The 19610-nt window shown below is 39.5% G+C and overlaps 1 protein-coding gene across 1 annotated transcript in view; it reads left to right on the top strand.

The window, feature by feature from the left end:
• TENM3 (teneurin transmembrane protein 3) overlaps positions 1-19610 on the top strand; it is a 290741-nt gene that overhangs the window by 191649 nt on the left and 79482 nt on the right. The window contains exons 5-6 of the mRNA XM_026033502.1: positions 7274-7396; positions 14624-14838. Coding sequence (XP_025889287.1) covers positions 7274-7396; positions 14624-14838 — 338 coding nt within the window. The remainder of the gene's footprint in view (positions 1-7273; positions 7397-14623; positions 14839-19610) is intronic.

The following is a 19610-nucleotide window of genomic DNA, read 5'->3' as shown; positions in this document are numbered from 1 at the left end:
TGTTATTATTATTATTRTAKTTCTCAGAAGATGTATTTCTCTTTTTTTTTTTCTTTTTTCTTTTCTAATAATAAGTAACATAAGGCTTTCAAACTGAGAAAAGGCTAAGTTTGCACCCTTTCACTGATGCACCTGCATAAGTAAGATGTTTTTGATGGATGTTGAGACAATACACGAGCATTTCTTCTCTTAACATTGCTGTTCTATCAGGAGGACAATTTAAAGGACGTGGCTGTGGGCAAGACTTTTATTGCAGTTGTGGAAAACAATCTGAAACAGATAAGCACAAACCTGAGCCTCAGCCCTTCTCCGGAACGTAAGTGTAGGGGGRAAGGGAAGGAGTTAAGCATTAAGATGGAGGAGACTAAAGAAATGCTTGGTGGGGTATGGAGAAGTAGTTATCCTGCAGTATTAACCCAGTCTTGGAAAGTATAAATCAGTTCGTTTTTTTTTTTTCAGTGTTAGCCGATATTGAAGTTTATAACGTAATGGAGAACACTGGATGATAATCAGACTAAACAATCAGTTATGAAACAAAACATAATAGATGCTTCATACTCAGAAATGGCCATTTAGTGATGATCTGGTTTCTGTTGTAAGAAACCTGTAAGAAATTCTCTGTTGAGCTCTCGCTCTTTTCACATAATGCTGTTGACAGAATTAGACCATTGTTGCAGAAAAGGCGCTTGCTTGACAGCTAAAATGRAACGTCTGGCTGTACAAGTGTTCAGAGGGATAAACATGCAATGTTTTGGTGAATGTACTAAAAATAAAGAGGCTATCACACATCCTTCTTAACAGGTCAAATGCAGCTGTGTTTTAATCACAAGCATCTTTACTTAGAGGTCAAACAAAGAATGTTGATCCACGATAGATACGTGATACATCTTAGATGTTTATTCTCTAGGCAATTTTTGTGATGTTTTTGCAAATTTCTTATTTAGAGGTTTCCCTGAAAATGAGAAATAGAGTATCAAGATTGGATTTTTTGCAGGTGAAGCAGTAAAATCAATGAATTCATTCAGCAATTCAGGGTAAATGGAAAAAGACCACATTTTTTTCAGTTACTATGTAACTGAACTATGTCACTATGATGGYGATCTTGATGGGTACTACCAAGTTCTCATATAATGCTATTTTGAAAATGTTTTATGTTCACAATAAAGCCTCAGAAACTCYTGTGAACAGACGCTGCTTCTTGTTGGTTAACTTTTTGAAGAGGCTGAGAAGCCTGCACTTTCAAGTTATTTTTAATTTAGAAAGAACTGGGGTTTTTTTATTGAGTTGGGAAAGGCAATAATAAATAAGAAACTGCTTTTTATAACTTTATTTCACTTAAAATTTTAATTAGCTGTTTTTAATTCACTATTTGATCTGCAGCAAGGTCCAAGGCATCCTATTATCTTAGTAAAGAGCAAGTGAATGCAAATCAGTGACAGTTGATTTGTACATCTTCTGGTCCACGCCAGGTCCTTCGGAGCAAAATAGGTTCAGCTTCTAATTATAGCTGCAAGAAAAATATGTGGGAGATAATTTAAAAAGCCACTTCAGTGTTCAAATATTTCATTTGAAAATGTATTGCCAACAGCGAGATGAACTAGAAGATAATCCTTCAATGAGATTGAGCAATAATTGCCGTTTGCTTAGTTTAAATTATAATCTTTTTGCATTGGCTCTAAGTATAAATGATACTCGCTTTACCTTATGTATAAGTGCACATATATATTGGGCTATTAATTCTAGGAAAGCAGTTTGTAAACCGTAGCTTGGAAGTGCCAGCACCCAGAAATTCATAGCAGTACCGATATTGGAGGATGAGTTCAGTATCCTAGCAAGAAGCTGATCTTCAAGCACCTTCAGGAATAATAAGAATTGATTCCCATTCCTTGTAAAATGGATGGGAAAAAGGAAGGAAGGAAGGAGCAGGTATCACTAGGATCCTCCTGCCAACTTTTCCCCGTGTGTCAAGTTGTTCCTCTATGCAGAACCTTCCCCACAGACCTTACCTCCAGGGACCATGAGGCTGCTATTTATCAGTAGTACCCAGTGTTTCCCTTTTTACTATTTATTACTAGCTTTGCATCTCTCATTTTTATAAGMGTTTGGGGGAATACTTGCAAACTTATCTCCAACTCAGGCAAGCGAGTTTCTGCCCCTTTCTATGTAAAAGATGCTGATTTCTGTGACATTCCCCTTCCTTTGAAATGCACTTTCACTTTTAGAAATCCTTTACTGCAAAAAAAACGAATTTACCAAATTCAAAATGTCAGCTGTTGAATTACCGGTACTTCTGGCCTGTGCTGACATTTCCTTTGGAGATTTCAGGCTTGTACCGTGGCTCCCCGTCCTGTTCCTCTCTGGCTGCTTTATAAAATAATGCCTCTCTGAGGCGCGTGCGGTTTTGCAAGCTCATCATTACCAGCTGCATGCTTCGTGCCTTCGCTTGCATAGCTCATCGGGTATTTGCCACACACTTTGTTTTTCAGCTGAACCTTTCTGTCACTTAGAGTACTTCAAAAGAGATGCGGTGGATCCTGCTGAGCAGCGATGCAGAGGTCGCTGGAGTGTTGCCCTGAACAATAAACAGGCTGCTCSGTTTTTCCTTCTCGCTGCGTTTGCTGCTCTTTCCTGCAAAGGGAGAAAATGTCCTTCCTTTCTCCTGATACCAATAATCATCTCCGTACATGCTCACAGCTACGTGCAGAGTCTGTTTTCTGTTTAGATATTCCTACTTGCACCTGATGACTGCTACGTTCCGGACCCCGGCGGGTGCTATATCTGTCTAATTCCTTGTCTGAGCTACTCCCTCCTCTTACCGTTTGTATGGATGAGGAGACAAACCCAGTCAAGCCCAGGATTTGCTGAGTGGGAAAGCAGCTCCGGAAATTGGTTTTCTGTTCCAATTCTTTGTAAGAATCTCTTTTAACTTGGGCAGGAGAGGTCTTTCAAGGCGTTAGCAGGATAGCGAAGGGAAAGCTCTATCCAGGCAGAAGGCAGCAGATAATTGTTAACTCTCACAATGCTCGTTCTGTCACGTAGTTACATAAATTATCCAYCTCTCGTACCACCTACTAATAAAAGGAATAGTTTCTTTTCGGCTTAGTGAAGAAAGTCTTGAAGAGGGTTTTGAAGTGATAATACACTGTATTTGCTCAAGAACAACTTTYTTACAAAGAGAATGCATAAAGTGCAGAAATAACAGCTCGAGAAATGAGCATACAGGACAAATGGGCTGGCAGCGTTAAAGGAATGAGAGGGCCTAATAAGCTGCAACTTATTTTTCCTGAAGCAGCGTATTGTAAAATGTTTTATAAAGTGTGAACTAGATACAATTTATTTTTTTAAGCGTGGTGAAATGTATACTTAGTTGCTGTTTTGATTATTGAGTAGGAAGGAAGAAGTTCTAATCTAATTAAAAACTAGAATACCTAACCTTTCATTGCAGAGAGAATAATAGGTAAGGTCAACCAAACTTTTTAAAAGTAGTTTCAGGTGATCAGACAGAGTGAAGTGGATGGTGGTAGATGTTAAGATTACTTGATAGCCTGTGACAAACGATAGCCATTCTGTGTTCATGTTGATGTTGTTGTGGGTATAAATGCTTGTCTTTCCTCAGAGCTTTGGAGCTTTTCAATAGGCCGGTGTCATCATCCACTTCTGTGATTAAAATGTCTCCCTGCTGGGAGCAACCTCACCAGTCTTGGTGCAAGAAGGGGTTTGTGGGCACGTTTCGAGTTGTGAGGACCCGTCTTTGCTTCCGTCCCCGGCGAGTTCACCCCTTGCTGCAGCTGTGGGTTGTGTGGAAGGACAGTGCTTGTGTCAGTGACATAACCGTTATGGGCTGGGAGCCTCCCAGCTGGAGCCAAGCAGGGCTCCCAGCAAGGCCCAGCACCACAGGCTCTGCTGGCCCTGGACATTACTCTGCTGTCAGTGCCCTCCTCTGTTCCACAGCCTAATTAAAGACTCGGGAGCAGTTATTTTAGGAAGGGTCTGGWATCTTCATTGTCATTATTTAACACCAAAAAATGATAAACTGATGGGAATAGACCAGACATGGCAGTCAGCATCAAATCCAAAACCAAATAATGCCTTACATTAGATTTAGGGTGATGATAGTAGCTGACAAATGCAAACCACAGTCCTAATTTAATTTTGGTTCAATTATTAAATTATTTGCAAAAATAAGAAGTGAATATTTCTTTGCACATGCTAGAAAGAATTCCTCAAAAACAGAGAAGAGATTCAACTGTCATATCCCCATTCTAAAGACAGAAGAAAGTCTTCCTGCTTTCCTAGTCCCGAGGAAGCCAAACTGGCATATACACCACCAGAGTCAGCAAAGTATTTCCTTGCACCTTTCTATCTCTGCCAATTCAGAACTAGTTTGTAACTTTGGAGTTGAAGCACCTAGACTTTCAGCATATGGTTGGTCTGAACCATTGCTGGTGCAAAATCAGACTCACTGGGACATCAACAGTTTTTAATAGGTAACTCAGTGTCCTCCAAACACCAAGGAGAGTTTAATGTTTGCCTTGGTTAGATGATGGGCTGAGCAGAGGACAGCTCTAATCTGAAACTGGGAAGCATGAGCTTCACATTGACAAAATAATGCCAGAATTTCTCTTAAGCTAATCAGTCAATTTACCCATGCTCTTAAAGTTACGCTCCACGTCTCCCAAGAAATTGGGCTTTGTATTTTGATCCTGTATGAACAGGCCTAAGCCTTTCATGTTGTGTCCTCATGTTTGTAGTGAAATGAGAATTCTTTAAATTCCATAATGCTGCCTCAAAGAGATTACTTAGTTGAATTATTTAGTGTATCAGCACACACTGTAAGATTTGCATTGTCATTAGAATTGTAAAGCACCGTCTTTGGCCTGCTTCAAAACCAATCCAGTATTCAAATCTGTGAAACTGCTCGGTGCATCAGCCTGTTCATTTCTATTAAACATTGCTTATTGAACTTGGCAGCTAATACAAAGCCAAATTCGAGAGAGCATCTTCCAGGGGTATGACTGTTTGCTCTCCCCTCGGACAGGCGACTGCAGTGGGACCCGCATTGGCATGAGGACAAAGGAAGGGTAATTGTCACTCGCCTCGTCGTGGTCACTGTGGCTCTTGGAGATGCCATCAGTGCAGATCCCGTGCCCCTTGCCTTCGAAGGCTGCAGATTCCAGCTGTTTTGAATTATGAGGGAATGGCTAAAAGGTTGTGTCAGAGCTTCCCTCCCTGGCCTCCCAGGGGAACATGCAGAGGTGTGGGGCATGTACATAGCGCCAGCAGAGAGAGCAGGGAATGATATTCCGAGCACGTGTGTTCAGAAGGATGCAGTGCTGGAGGAACCTGGCAGAATGAATGCTGCCTTTTTTCCTTTTCTCTTTATTTTTTTCCCCTGTAAAATATTGAGTGATAAGAAGCCAGTAAAGTTAGGAGAGGTGATTTAGTCTTCCGTAGTTAAAGACAAGAAATGTACTGAGTTTGAATCGTAAAATATTTAGATACTTGTAATCTTCCATCGCTGCCAGTGAAGGGAACTAGTATAACAGATAGTAGAATTTGACCCTGGGGCTTTTGATGGAATATGTTAAAAGGGATGGGATCATCAAATGGGAAGCACTGGTTAAGATATAAATAAGAATTTCAGCTGAGGTAGAGTCCTGGCAATGTTCCAGAATGGTAGTAGTCAAATTTATAGTTTAACAAGAGGTGGGAGAGGGGGAAAAAGAAGTAAGATTTTAGGGTCAAGGAGCATTCTACATTATCACGCTTTGACAGGCAATTTAAGTTCTGCAAAAGAAGAGTAATAGTGGAGTCAGAGACTTGGAACAAAGAGAATATTTCATCTGTAGTAAGAGTTTCAGTCTTTGAAGTATTTGGTAATAGGACTTTGTTGCGTTTTGGTTTGTTTGTTTTTGTTGGTGGGTTTTTAGGCAAAGATCTGGCAGAGAAGGTCTTAATTTGTCAGTGCTTGTTACCTCCCCAACTAAACTTCCACTGGAGTTAGTTTGTCCTAAGGATTGCAGAATCCATCCATGGACTGTGCAGAGAGACTGAAAGATGAAACTGGATGGGATGAAGAACAGTTTGTCATTAGGGTTAAAGGAATGAATAATATTGACTGTGGCAGTGATCTGTGTTGGGAACAGAAGGAGCAGAAGAAATGAGATGCAGTGAATTATGTTCCTTCTGCTTTGCACTGATAGTTTAAAAAAGAAAAAAAGCATTATTACAGGAAAAAAATCTGAGTGTATTTTTGTAGAGTTTCAGCTTTGTAGGAAACTGCTGTTGCAGAGTCAGCAAACCCTTGTTATGCCAAAATGAAGTTAGAATAATTACAATAAAATTGCTTTTTGCTAGTATGACGTACTATTTGGAAGTGAAGGGAGCAGACCACAGATACTAGGAAATTGCCTATGCTCTGTATATCACAACATAGCCTTATGGTGGTATTTTTTCCATGTATTTTTGTGCTAAAGCTTTAGTTGAAGGACTCATTCATTAATCCCTGCTGTTGCCTAGGTTCCCTGAGTAGTTCCCCCTAATACAAACAAGCAGATTGGCCCCATAGTTAGCTCAGGTAAAGGTTTTTAACTTGCTGTTGATGTTTCTAATACACGAGCTTATGGTGCATGATGTTCTTGGTGAACATCCCCGCACGTTATCCAGCCATCGGTAGCGCAGCGGCCACGAGCCTCAGCAGCACAGCCCTCCCCAGGTCTTAGCCATGCTCTGCAGGGCAAAGATGTGCAGAGCAACCACCAACAGCAGTGCTGGTGTGTTAGGCGAGCCCTGAACCACCCACAGCACCATCCTTCTCTGCTCCTGCATCGTTGGTTTACCTTTCAAGGCTAATCAACAGGATCCATCAGCTGGTTGGTGAAATCAGTTATTTTGGTAGGYCATTTAGGAGCTTGTTTAAATGATGCATTTCTGTAGTAGGACCAAAAAATGGAGGAAAAAAAAAAGGAGAAAAGGACATCATTACTGCCCTATCCTTTTAAACATTGATTTGGGACTGGTGCAAGACTCAACGTAAGAGTGGTGAGTTGTTAGTCAGTGGCATTCGCCGAAAGCACTGTATCATTAAAGGACAGTCGTGGTAATTGCTTGGTGCCATTGCTAAGTTGAACTATTAGTCTGTGAGTGCTTGCTCCTGTAATTTAATTTTTTAATGTATGACTTGCTGTTCTCCTGCAAAGTGTGGAGAGCCATTATTTGTGTGACTTGTCGTTGCGGTTAAGAGCGTCAAATAACCTGTGTCCTTTACCACCAGCAATGCATCTGTTTGGCCTCAACTGGCAGCTGCAGCAAACTGAAAATGATACWTTTGAGAATGGAAAAGTGAATTCTGATACTGCGCCAACACATCCTGTAACAGTACCTGCTGGAGAAAATGGTAAGGGAAACGGACACCAATCTCATTTCTTGTTTTTTTAGTGTTTCCTTTCTTTCTGTTTTATTTACATCATTGTATTTTAACACTTTGCCTTCAAAAGTTTGGGTATTTAATGGAAAAGGAAGAGTTTTTGTGAATAGTAATGMTTTCAATTAGACCTGCAGATACCATATGGAAGTTGTATTTCAGATGGAAAGGAGCACACTGTTTCTTCCACCTTGTGGGTGAAGGAGGTGATGAATTCTCCCTGGGGACTGATGCCAATATTTTTGGGAAAGCCGTCTGCCARTCCTTTGGCCAGGATTCCTCGTAGGAATTCGCATGTGGTATTTGACCAGGAGGAAAAAAGCTCTGAACAAAACCAAAGAAAAAGCAAAACCTCCACTTTTCCTGAAATCCTCAGTAACTTAACGACTGTTGTGGGGTGCCCAGAGGTGGTGAAGGGCTGGGACTGGCTCGGGCAGCTTTGCCCAGTGGTGCTGTGGCCAGGTCCCACTCCACAGAAACCACCAGGCTGGGATGTACGTGAAGTTGGGGGAAAAAAAGCTGTTTTATTACACCAGATCAGATAAAAAATGAAGCTTTGAAGTCCCAGTTATCTCTGGACAATTTTCAAGCAAAAATCTTTGTCTGTCTCTTTCTTTGGAGATCATCAAATCCCACCTGGATGTGACCCTGTTCCATGTGCTCTAGGTGTCCCTGCCTGAGCAGGGGGTTGGACTAGATGAAGTCTAGAGGTCCCTTCCAACCTCAACCAGTCTGAGATTCTGTAACAGAGTAACATGAACTCTTTTCCCAAAGCTTTTTTTTTTTTTTTTTTCCCCAATTTCTCTTCAGCATGATGGGTCATATGTAATATATTCTGTTGTTTTCTCAAAATGTCTAGCATATAAYGTTGCATCTGAATCATCCAACCAATATATAAAGTGAAAAAAAACTTTATTAATTTTTGTTGTAGGAGCTTTTAAAACACAAACCACATAAAAGGATTATTTTTTATCGACCTTTTTCCATGTTGCCCTTTAAGATCTTCCAAACCTTTAAGACCCTGAGCACTTTCAGCTAGCAGAGGCTTTAAAATCAATAGGTTTTGAATGGAAAACTTGATTTAAATGGTTGATGAATGCGGTATTTGCTTCATTACGCAAAAATCCATTTTCCTTTTCACAAGGTACAGCTGACCTCCTTACCACTGAGGAGGAGGACGCCTCTGCCAGCACTTGACATCTTGAAAAATTTTCAAGTTATTACAACTCCAAGTTAGAGAAATGATATAGCGCTGTTCCTTTGTTCTGTCATCTTATTAAGCATATGAAAGTTGTCCAGTAGGATCCCTTTTCTGCTTTAATTTCTGTTACTCTGATGTCTTTCTTGCACTCAGGTGTTCTCTTTTCCATGTTCTTTCTCATTCTGAATGAACAGGAAGAAGCTGGTGCGTGGTTAATGAATACAGTGACAGCTGATGATCCTGCCATTTTCTGGCCTGTTATACTTTGCCTTAAATATAATAGGAGGAAAAAAGCATCATATCAAATCTTGTATTTCCTTCCTAATGTCCATAAACACTGTAAAATAGAGCAGGGCTATTTTGATCCTCTGTTAACCACCAAGCCAGTGGTCATTTATCAGCATACATCGATGCTGAAGGACAGGCAGACTAGAAAATATACAATTTAAACTGCAAAGGGAAAGTTAAGTGGAAAGGGAAGTGTGATGAGTAGATACGAAATTCAAGGAGGAGGGCCCCCTAAGCTTTTGTACTTATTACTGAAGCTCAAAGGGAGAATCAACAAGGCACAGCACAGCTTTCAGTCTAAACTTTGACTGGTCCTGGGCCGCCTTTGGTCATAAAATCATAGCCTCCCTCTGAGGCTTAGGTCCCAGGTACTCATTTGCCATTCAAGTGTACAGCTATTTTGAGTGATGAAGTAGCAAAGGGAAWCTTCAGAATGCATCCATATGAACTGTGGAGAAAAATTCAGCTGTGGTTTACCTAGAATCAGCTAATCATAAGTTGACAAGAAAAGCATGTTAAATCATCCTTAAATGCAAGTTATTTGTTAAATGAAGCTTGAATCTCTGAGCATGCCTTTTCCAAAGGTTTTTGTTTCTTTTGTGGATTTGTTTTTGCCTCCCAGTGCTTCTCTCTGTATGAACAGTAAAGTGCTGGCAACATATCCCCTGCTTACCTAGTGAGATGTGATTCAGGGCTGCCTGAGAATATGTATTTTATGTTGACATAGAGAATTTTATAGGGCATTTCAGCTGAGGTTTTCCAAAGCACTTCATAAACCAGGCTTAATCAAATACGAACACCTCTTTGAGGTGCATGAGCACTTTAGCAGTTTTTAGCAGCAGGATGTAGAAGAGACAGGCAGGTTTAAAAAACAGAAACTTGAAAATTTGGTTAGCCACTGCATTTTAACGGTTGGTCTTGTACCATAGGCTGCTGGCTGTATTTTGTATGTCGTATATAAATGTGTATGTATATATTATTATAAATATGTATAAGATGTACGTGACATGTACAGATGACATATATAAGTGTAGATAAATGAAAATTTTATATGTCATGTGTATTCCACTGCCTTCTCCCAGAGAAGCTGGCAGCTCATGGCTCAGACAGATGTACTCTTCACTGGGTGAGAAACTGGCTGGATGGGTGGGCGCAGAGAGTGGTGGTGACTGGAGTTAAATSCCTCTGGAAACCGATCATGAGCGGTGTTCCCCAGGGGTCGGTGTTTTGGCTGGTCCTCTAATAACTTTATCAATCGTCTGGATGAGGGGATTGAGGGCACCCTCAGCAAACTTGCAGATGGCACCAAGCTGGGAGGAAGAGTAGGTGTGCTTGAGGGCAGGATGGCTCTGCACAGGAATATGGACAGGTTGGATCATTGGTGGAGAGCCAGCTGAACGTGAGGCAGCAGTCTGCCCAGGGGCCAMCGTGGCCAAGGGCCTCCTGGCTGGTATGAGGACCAGCGTAGCCATCAGGACCAGGAAAGGGACCGTCCCYCTGTGCTCAGCGTTGGTGAGGTCGCACTTCCAATCCTGGGTTCAGGTGCTGGAGCGAGACTGCAGAAGGGCAGCGAAGCTGATGAGGGGGCTGCAACACAGCCCTCATGAGCAGAGGCTGAAGAAGCTGGAGTTATTTAATCTGGAGGAGGYTTAGGGGAGACCTTACCACTCCTACAACTACCTGAAAGGAGGCTGTAGTGCAGCGGGGGTTGATCTCTTCTCCAGAATAACTGTGGATAGGACAAGAGAAGACCGCCTCAAGTTGCACCAGGAGAGGTTCATGTCAGACATTAGGAAGAATTTCTACATGGAAAGAGTTAAGGATTGGAACAGGCTGCCCGGGGACCTGGTCACCATCCCTGGCAATGTTCAAGGAACGTGTGGATGAGGTGCTCACGGACGTGGTTTGACAAGCAGGGTCGTGATGGTCTTAGCATTTGGTCTCAATGCTCTTAAAGTGCTTTTGCAACCACAATGATTCTGTGGTTTTATGATATAAAATTAACATGCAATTCAGAAATACCTTATAATAACCTTTTCTTAATTAACAAATTTATTTTCAAATGCAAAGGCGGGGAAAGAAAGAGATTGGGAAAAAGGACACTTTAGGCTTACTTAACTTGCTTTCTGAGATGTTAGCCCTTTTATTTTCATTAAAAAACATCTACTGAACCTGATATGTATTGAGCTTTTTGTTTTATCATGTTGATCATGTTAATTAAATGTATAATAGCTTCTTAATTAGATGTTCTATTGATTTTTCTTCAGAAAAGGTGTGTTTTTAAGGAGAATTTTGATTTCTTTTGGCATGCAATAACGATAACATTTAACAAGAATGCTAAGCTATTGCCCATAGTTGTTGCAGAGGAGTATATAGCAAATGCCTCACAGGAAAATATGTGAATCCAAGGTTATGCAGTGGAATGGGAGAATGTGCTATTGATTGTCTGTAAATCCAGCCTTGCAACCTAATAGTCTAATTAGTGCTGCCTGTGAAGGAAGGAAAATAATATTATCTGTGACACCGTACAGCAGTTATGGTTAAGCACTTCTGTGTTTTGATTATTCATTCATTTTTATTCTTTATTRAAGATATTTAGTTCATCACCCAATATTTTGTGTATTAACCTCCAGAATGTTTGTAAATATCAAGGCAGAGCTTGTTTCATGTAATTAAAGTGATATCTTTGTGTTATTGTTTTTCTTACATAAATTGTTAAATATTTTTATAAATAATGRTTTTGTTCAGGATCTTTTTCACCCTAGCATCAGGAGAGCAGAACTTAAAAATAGCCAATATAACAAATTATCTTACACATTTAGCTATAATGCTTTGTATCACCTGTATCATAAGTAGGTAATTGTATATATTGTCTAATATGCAATAGAGTAAAATCATATTTTATAAATTAAATAGTAAATACGACAGCACTGTAGCTACAAATCATGAAATAAGTTTATTTACCTGTCAGTATTAATGTTTTGGGTTTTTTATTTTCTTTTGGGGAAGGGTTGTGAAAGAAGGATTTGACAAGGGAAGAATAGTGAAATAGTGAAAAGAAAATATTCACGAGGTTAGATATTTTGAAATTGTTTTCATATTTGGACAGCTGCATCATTGTGGAAATAATGAATGTGACTTATTTTTGTATTTTGATATAAGGCTGTTGGACTTGAGGATCTTGAAGGTCTTTTCCAGCCATAATCATTCTATGATTTTGTAAAATCTTGCAAGATTTTAGAGTGTAAGAAGGAGCTGATGAAATTTCTAAAATATTTCATAAGCCTTTTGCAAAACRGTGTGGAAAGAGAATAATAGATGAAGCCCTGTCCTTAAAAGGACAAAAACTGGTGATGATTTTGAGAGCGCAAGTGTGATGTTAGAGGCGTGTGGTTAAAGGGAAATACTGCCTCTTATTTGCTGACATAAAGGAGATGAGATGGGATCATTTTCTCCTAACGATAATTGTTTAAAGCCCAAGGATAGGCAATTTTGATGGAGCCGGGTGGAATATTTGTTTGATGAGGTCGGTCCCTTCAAGCTATCCAGCTCATCTTTCCACAGTCAGAGGTCTCTGCTTTTCATTTCAAATGTAGAAATAGGGGAAATTGCAGATCAATGCAGCAGACACTTGTTTATTGTGTAGTGATTATGAGTGATCAGTGTGTGAACTGCATGAAAAAACATGCCTTAAATTTGAAGGATGTGGTAAGAAACAAATGTTTAAGTGAACTGAAAAAATGCAGTCTTCTAGAATAACATATAAATATTGGGAAAGGTTAAGTCCAAAATTAGAGAAGGATGAGTCTCATCCTGAAATGCATAAAAAAATTCTTTGTCCAAGATCAGATATTTCACTGTCTCTTGAAAGCAGAACATTGATCAATCGATGATGTTGTGAGATTTCCAGTGACTGCAATGCTATTGTGGCATAGCTATGAGGATGATATAAGCCCCACTGGAGGCCTCTTTGTAGTGCTGCTCTATCTGTTTAATTCAGCAGCAGCTTCTGTTCATCATGGATGCACAAAAAGCCGTGAGGATCAATCTGTGACCTCACTTGGCATTTCAGATTTAATCTTTTTGTTTGTTTGTTTTTTTGTTGTTGTATTCTAAATGTTTGCAATGTCAGTTTGTTCCGTCAAATGATGAATAGTGTAGAATTTAATCATAACAGACAGGACAGCAAGAGAATATTGTCAGTTGTTTAGCAAGTTAGCATCACTTGAACATGCTGAGCACATTCAGAAGGGCTTAGTTCAATCCTCGTACCTACACCATCTACTGAAAAAATGAAAATAAATTGGCAAGAGCCTAGTGGACTCTCTGGCTGTGACTACAGCTCTGTTTTTCTTTACATGGCTTCAGTCGAGGCTCRTCTTGATGTGGAAGATGGTCAAATGCAGTGTTGTTTGCATGCTCTAAACTTGGAACATGTTGGTAAACAAATTGTTATCAAAATCTTTATATCTAGACTAAGTTTGATGGCGCTAATTCTGTTGGATCAAAGTAGGCTTTGACCCTGGCATCAGCTGCCAAGCATGCAGATGTCCACAACACAGCATAGCTTGGTGCCTGGACATCCAACCTGAGCCTTTGGCCTCAAAAGAGGTGAATGACTCCTCTAAGCCATCCCAAACTGTAACTCTGGATTTGTGCAGGCCACTTTCATTAATGCCTCAGTCCTGGTAGATCTATTCCATCCAGTCTGGCGAGGAGAAGGCACCACCACGACGAAGGCACAATTTTGTGCTAATGGGCTTTGAGGTAGATCGGTCGCCTTTGACAGATTGGGAGTGCTGTACAAGCAGGAACACTGCAGACATCTCCAGGCTGCCACTGACTTGTGCTAAGCCCAGGGTACAGCAGTGCCCTGCAGACTTACCATCCCCGGCTCAAACTCTCTGACCTGCTTCATTTATTAAAAAAAGTAAAAAAATCTTTTACATGTTAGCATCATCTTCACTGCTTCTGGGCTTTTCCAAAGCAACATCACTGAGCTGCTAAGACTAAGTAGTAATTATGCTAATACTTTGTAATGAATTACCATTAATTCCCTTCAGCATTATGTTCTTGTTTCTAACAGTTGGCCCTCATAGCCTGTACCTATTCATAATATAGAAAAGAGTGAAAATATCGGACTGTTATAGGTTATTATTCATTTTATTGAGGAGACAGTGTGGACAAGGGAAAGGTATCAAGCTTGGGGCTGAGGCTAAAAAATGCAGAGGGGATAGGCTTAAAGATATAGACCCGGTAGAACAGGAAATACCACCTTTTTGTGGAGCTCAACTGCAAAAATCAGGGAACCAGAGATATAGACATTGTTGGTATTGTAGAGATGCTCTAATATTTCATGGAGAACCGACGATTTATAACAGTTCCCTTGGCTGGATATGTTTGTGTGTCTAATGTTCTTGAAATCTGTGTATTGCATTTCCCTTAACCTTACTTATCGTGAGATGTATGATCCACTTTAAAAAGAGTACTAAGAATAGATCCTAAAACACTCTTCTTAGTGCTTGTAGTCCAGGGAAGTTATATTGTTTTTACTTAGTAGATATTTGTGTGATATCTTTGCTTTGTTTTTTTTTTCCATAAATCTGTGAATTCCCTGGGATCTTTATCTAAGATGAATCTAGTTTATATTAAGAATGACTGAGCAAGAAAGAAATATTAATTTTTGATCTATTATTATTTTAACTTGTCAGGAAAAGTAGGGGGATTTGCACAAGAAAACAACACTATAGATTCTGGAGAACTAGATATAGGCCGAAGAGCAATACAAGAAGTTCCTCCTGGAATTTTCTGGAGATCACAACTCTTCATTGATCAGCCACAATTTCTRAAATTCAATATATCTCTTCAGAAGGATGCACTGATTGGAGTATATGGCCGAAAAGGCTTACCACCTTCACATACTCAGGTAAGACCTACCAGCTTTAAAAGTAGGAAATGCTGTGAAAGACTGTGAGCTTATATTTTTTGTACATGTTTTTATTTCTCGAGATTTCACCCTTATTGTTACTCTTGATTTTTATTTTTTTTTTACACTTTATGGGTTTCGTGCAATGTAGAAAGCATTTATATTACTGTAAGTGATGTAATCTGAAATATATAATGTGGGGAAGAGTTTATCGTTTACGAATTTCATTATGAARTCCTGAATTCTGTGAGCAATGATGATGCTTTAGAAACAGAGTTGCTTCATGCAGAATTTATTTATTTCCCCTTTTTTCTGGGATATACATACAGGCATCTTTTAAAAARTTAAGCTAATTATAATATTCTGGTCAGCTGTGTCTGCAGTTATGCGTGGTAAAGGTTGTATTTGCCAAATTTCCAAATAAGTGACTTTTAAATGAAATTTCAGTTCATTCTGTGAGCAAATGCTACAGTATTTACAGCTTAGTGTCCTAGTAAATAAATACATGCAAGATTAAAAAAAAAAGTGTCTGTATGGATACAGTGAACTAGGCTTGTAAAAACGTCTGTTTTCATTAGACATCTTACTGCCTTAAAATTCTTCTCTGAAGTATTGCAGGGCATTTATTCTGCTCCACCCCTTAGAAGGTTTCTAAAGAGACTTTTTATTGTATATGATCATGCATTTGTATAGTAACAAAGACACACTTTTTTATCTGAAGTCATATAAAAGGCTTCCGTTAAAGTACAAAAGAAAGAATAGTCTGGATGGCAGGAGAAAGGGAGGGATGGTATTTTAGGATCAGTTGTATTTRGATTTTATTTTTAGGATTTAAGACCAGCCAAGTTTAAATTTATTTCAGCTCAGTATTTTTCCAAGTTGTGGTTCCTAACCATTGTTCCACTTCAAAAGGGAATTAAGCTCATAGCTCATGCAATAGCATTTTACCCTATTTGGATAATTATGCCACATCTTACTGTTTTTTTAAGGGTTTTCGGGGGGTTTTGTTTGTTTTTTTTTTGTCCTGAACTCAGCGCTCAGAATAGTAGCCTAATCATATAGGCAGAATGAACTGAGTCAGCCCAYTATGCACAATACTCAGCTGTAACTGTAAACTGATAGATACAACATTCAATTTCTTTATTTAATTCTATATATTTTGATTTTGATTGGTATGTTGTTGCACTATATGAAGCTATTTCATTCTTTGTTTTAGGTATAGTTGTAGAAGATTTAGAACACTTGAAAATATTCCTAATTCTGCCACCTGTTTATCATCTGCTGTCACACACTGATTTGAAMTTATGTTGCACGCTGAAGGAGAGAAGTTAGGGTCAAGCAAAGGAATTTCACAGCACTGAAACTGCAAACTGTTATGCTAGTTTTAATTTCTAGCTTACTTTCCATTAAACTAGAAACAATTCATTAAATGCTGAAAATGCACTTGAGTTTATTTCAAAATTTGATCCTCATAAAAATGAATAAATGGATTTTCTTTAGACAACTCTCACATACGAAAACTCACCCTTAGGCTGGCAACAAGCATGAGAAATTCTAACTCAAAGAAAATTGATTCAGAAAGTTATCAGCCATTGGAAATAGGGGCTTGGAATACAAATGCCATCTCAGTGATAACAGTAATAACAGGAGCAAGGGGAATACATGTGTGGCAAGAATGAATAAAATTGAAAAAGCTGATCTGAACGGCATTTATATGAGAGGCTGTGCRAGTCTGTAAGTGTATGAAAAACGATCCTTACTTGATTCCTTATCTTGCTTAAAGATTGAAATAGGGGTCCCCTCTATCCAAACCTCAATAAAATGAGATAGCTGTATCTATTTCCTGGCATCTGTATTACACAGCTTCCTTTTTGTTGCATTCTGACTGTCCAAGTGCTGATGAGAGTCAAACTTGTTCATGTTTAAGTGTAATACAATAGAAAGAAGCACATAAGGATCCTTCTACTACAGCTGTASTTTCTGTGGCTCTTTCGATATATTGTTCCTGGGATGCAGGTCAGGCTCTCTTGTCCTCTTTTTGCCTGCAATATAGTTAGATTTTTTTCTTTACAAGCCATTTGACACTTGAAAAATTAAGCATGCTCACTTTTATTAATAAGTTGAACAGCATCTCTGTTGAATTTGAAGGGCATGTGTAAGGCACAAGGTTTATTGGAACATCCTTGTGGCCTGAACCCTGTCCTGTCTGGTTTATATGCCTGAAATTAAATGTGTATGTGTAAATGTGTAATGTTCGTTGGAGCAGTTGGGGACTTTYTGTAACTCTGTTTCCTGCACCTGGAAAATGAGTATCTTGTCACAAGTTAGGCCTTCTTCCAACAGCGAAAGACCTAATCACAGTCATAACCTGCATAGTAAATCATGTATTTTACCAAATTACCTTATATAAAGAAAATAAGCTATTAAATCAAAAGGGCATCTAATGAAAGAAGATGCCAGCATATATTTGTTCATGGTTTTCATGGTCTYGACGAAGCCTTCTAGCTACTCCCAACACGGGTCTTGTTGGCAAGCCAGGAATAGCGGGCAATGATTCCTGGCTTCGCTGCCTCCTGTCATCGGGTGCGACAGCGGATCCCCAGAGCTCCGAGTGACACAGGAGCCTGATAGAAGAACATGAAGGCCCGTGCTGGGTCTGATCAAAGGCCCATCTAGCCCACTGTGCTGTCTGTCACTAAGTAATAGCAGCCATTAGTAGATATGTGGGTTAATATAACAGCATGTGAGACTCTTCCTAGAATAAATTCTTGGCCTCCAGCATTTTGAGGCTGAAGGACTTTCTGAGACAAAGGTGCTGTCACCTGTGACAGATTTACTTTTTTTTCCTAGGAATATGTCTAGTCACTTTTGAATCCATGGAAGCTTTCAGTGTCCATGACATTAGTAGCAGGGGGTTTCGTGGTATAACTGCTCATCTGTACCTGCTATACTCTTTACTGTGTTTTGAGAGAGCCTCCTTTTGGTAGCTACAGCGGAGAGCTGCACCCCCTTGAAACAGGATCACTGATATTAACTCTCCTCCCTTCCTATAATCCAAAATAATCAGGATGCAGCATGTCGGCAATGTTTTGACATGTTGTGGTCGGTACAGAACATTTGGCTGCATTTTTGGTTTCTCTTTCGGCACCCAGATCGGTCGCCAGCCCATGCTCGGTGCACGTCGCTGACCACCCCAAGAATCATCATTCAGTCTTTCTGGGGAATCATATACAAACCAAGCCGGAATAATTGACAGTGGCTGTCCATGCCACCCCAATCAATGCCCGCCTCAAAGTCTGGGTGACACTTTCCAAAAATGTCACTTCCATTGCAGCCAGCAAATCAATGTGTTTATTTAAAGAGACTTTAAGAATAACAAAGGACTTGGGTTTAAAGCAAAATTGAATGGAGGAGACTCAATGGAGTAGACTGAATGTTTAGACGCAATGTGAAGGTAATTAATTTATCCCCGTAGGAGGAAGATAGAATTACTATGCTTTTTGCTCACAGAGGTAATTGTTTTTCCCATTATTTTGTCCTAGGTATACAAACCTAGCCCTAAAGAGGTTTGGATTAGTTATAGTTGTTTGCTATGGGCAGATGGAAAAGTAACTGCCCTCTGTATCATTCTTAAAATGTAATATAAAATAGTATTTTGATACCTACATAGACCTCTATTATATTATAAATATAATAAACAATATAAAATCATTAATAATACCATGCTTGTCAGCCACGCGCTGTTTAAGATCAATTAAGTAGCATTATCATTTACTCCCTTTCAAAAGATGTTTTTCGTCTGAAATTGCTCTCCTACAAAAAATGACCCTCTGCAGTATACAAATTACAAGGTTTTTCCTGATGTCTGTGAATAACTTGTTACAACCAGAGCTGCAAATAAGGCAAGAAGAAGTGTTCTTATGTCTGGTAGGAGGRAAAAAAAAAAGGGTTTCTCTCTCTCTCTCTTCTCTCTCTTTCTCTCTCTCACAAAATAAGATAAATATTTAATCCTCTGACAAATGAGAACACTGAGTGGTTTTGAATAATCTGTGCTCTCCTGAAACAGTTGCATTAGTTTTCGTGTGCCGTTGCACGTACATTCAAAGTGACAGCGTATCAAGGTACTGCCTTCTGCACATACTAATCATGTTAAGTCCTATTCTGCTTGTTCAGGCATATCTGGAAAAGCATCTCAGGTGTTGATAGAAGAATTTTAACTATGCATTTCTTTTCTACTATGAATGGTAGAAAGATAATTCCAATTACTGTAGAGGAACATTCTTATGATGCCAGTGAATTTTAGCCTTGCAAGTGGAATTTAAAGGAGAGAATAGAAGTACCTAAATCCTGTTTGGGGCAGAGGCTGTCGTGTTTTCTTCTGTCCAAGGAGCAGTTTCTGAAGGTCACAAGTAAGGACATAAAACCACCAATTCGCCTGTCCCGGTAACTGATGTTATCCAGCCTAGGTGAATCCGTGGTTTCACATGCTGGCCTTTACCTTAATAGACCACTGATGTAATTCCATTTGAGAGGGATCTCAAACACTGGGGCAGGATTGAGGGTTTATGTGTAGCACTTCATCTCATACAGTAAACACATACCAGAGTAAAAGTGAAAGGGTGGATGAGCAGGGAGCACAAAGGCTCTCTACTAAAACCAAGAATTTTCTTTACCTTCRTAAGTGCTCGATTTTGCTTTGTACACCTTGGTCTTCACGTGACAAATGTACAAAAGAAATCTTTAAAAGCGCTCGATCAGACTCCTGCTTAGTA

Source organism: Nothoprocta perdicaria, unplaced genomic scaffold (genome assembly GCF_003342845.1).
Source record: "Nothoprocta perdicaria isolate Ctin4 unplaced genomic scaffold, notPer1 scaffold_13, whole genome shotgun sequence".
Lineage (NCBI taxonomy): Eukaryota > Metazoa > Chordata > Aves > Tinamiformes > Tinamidae > Nothoprocta > Nothoprocta perdicaria.
Note: the sequence above shows the minus strand (reverse complement) of the source record. Positions and strands in the feature narration are given on the sequence as shown.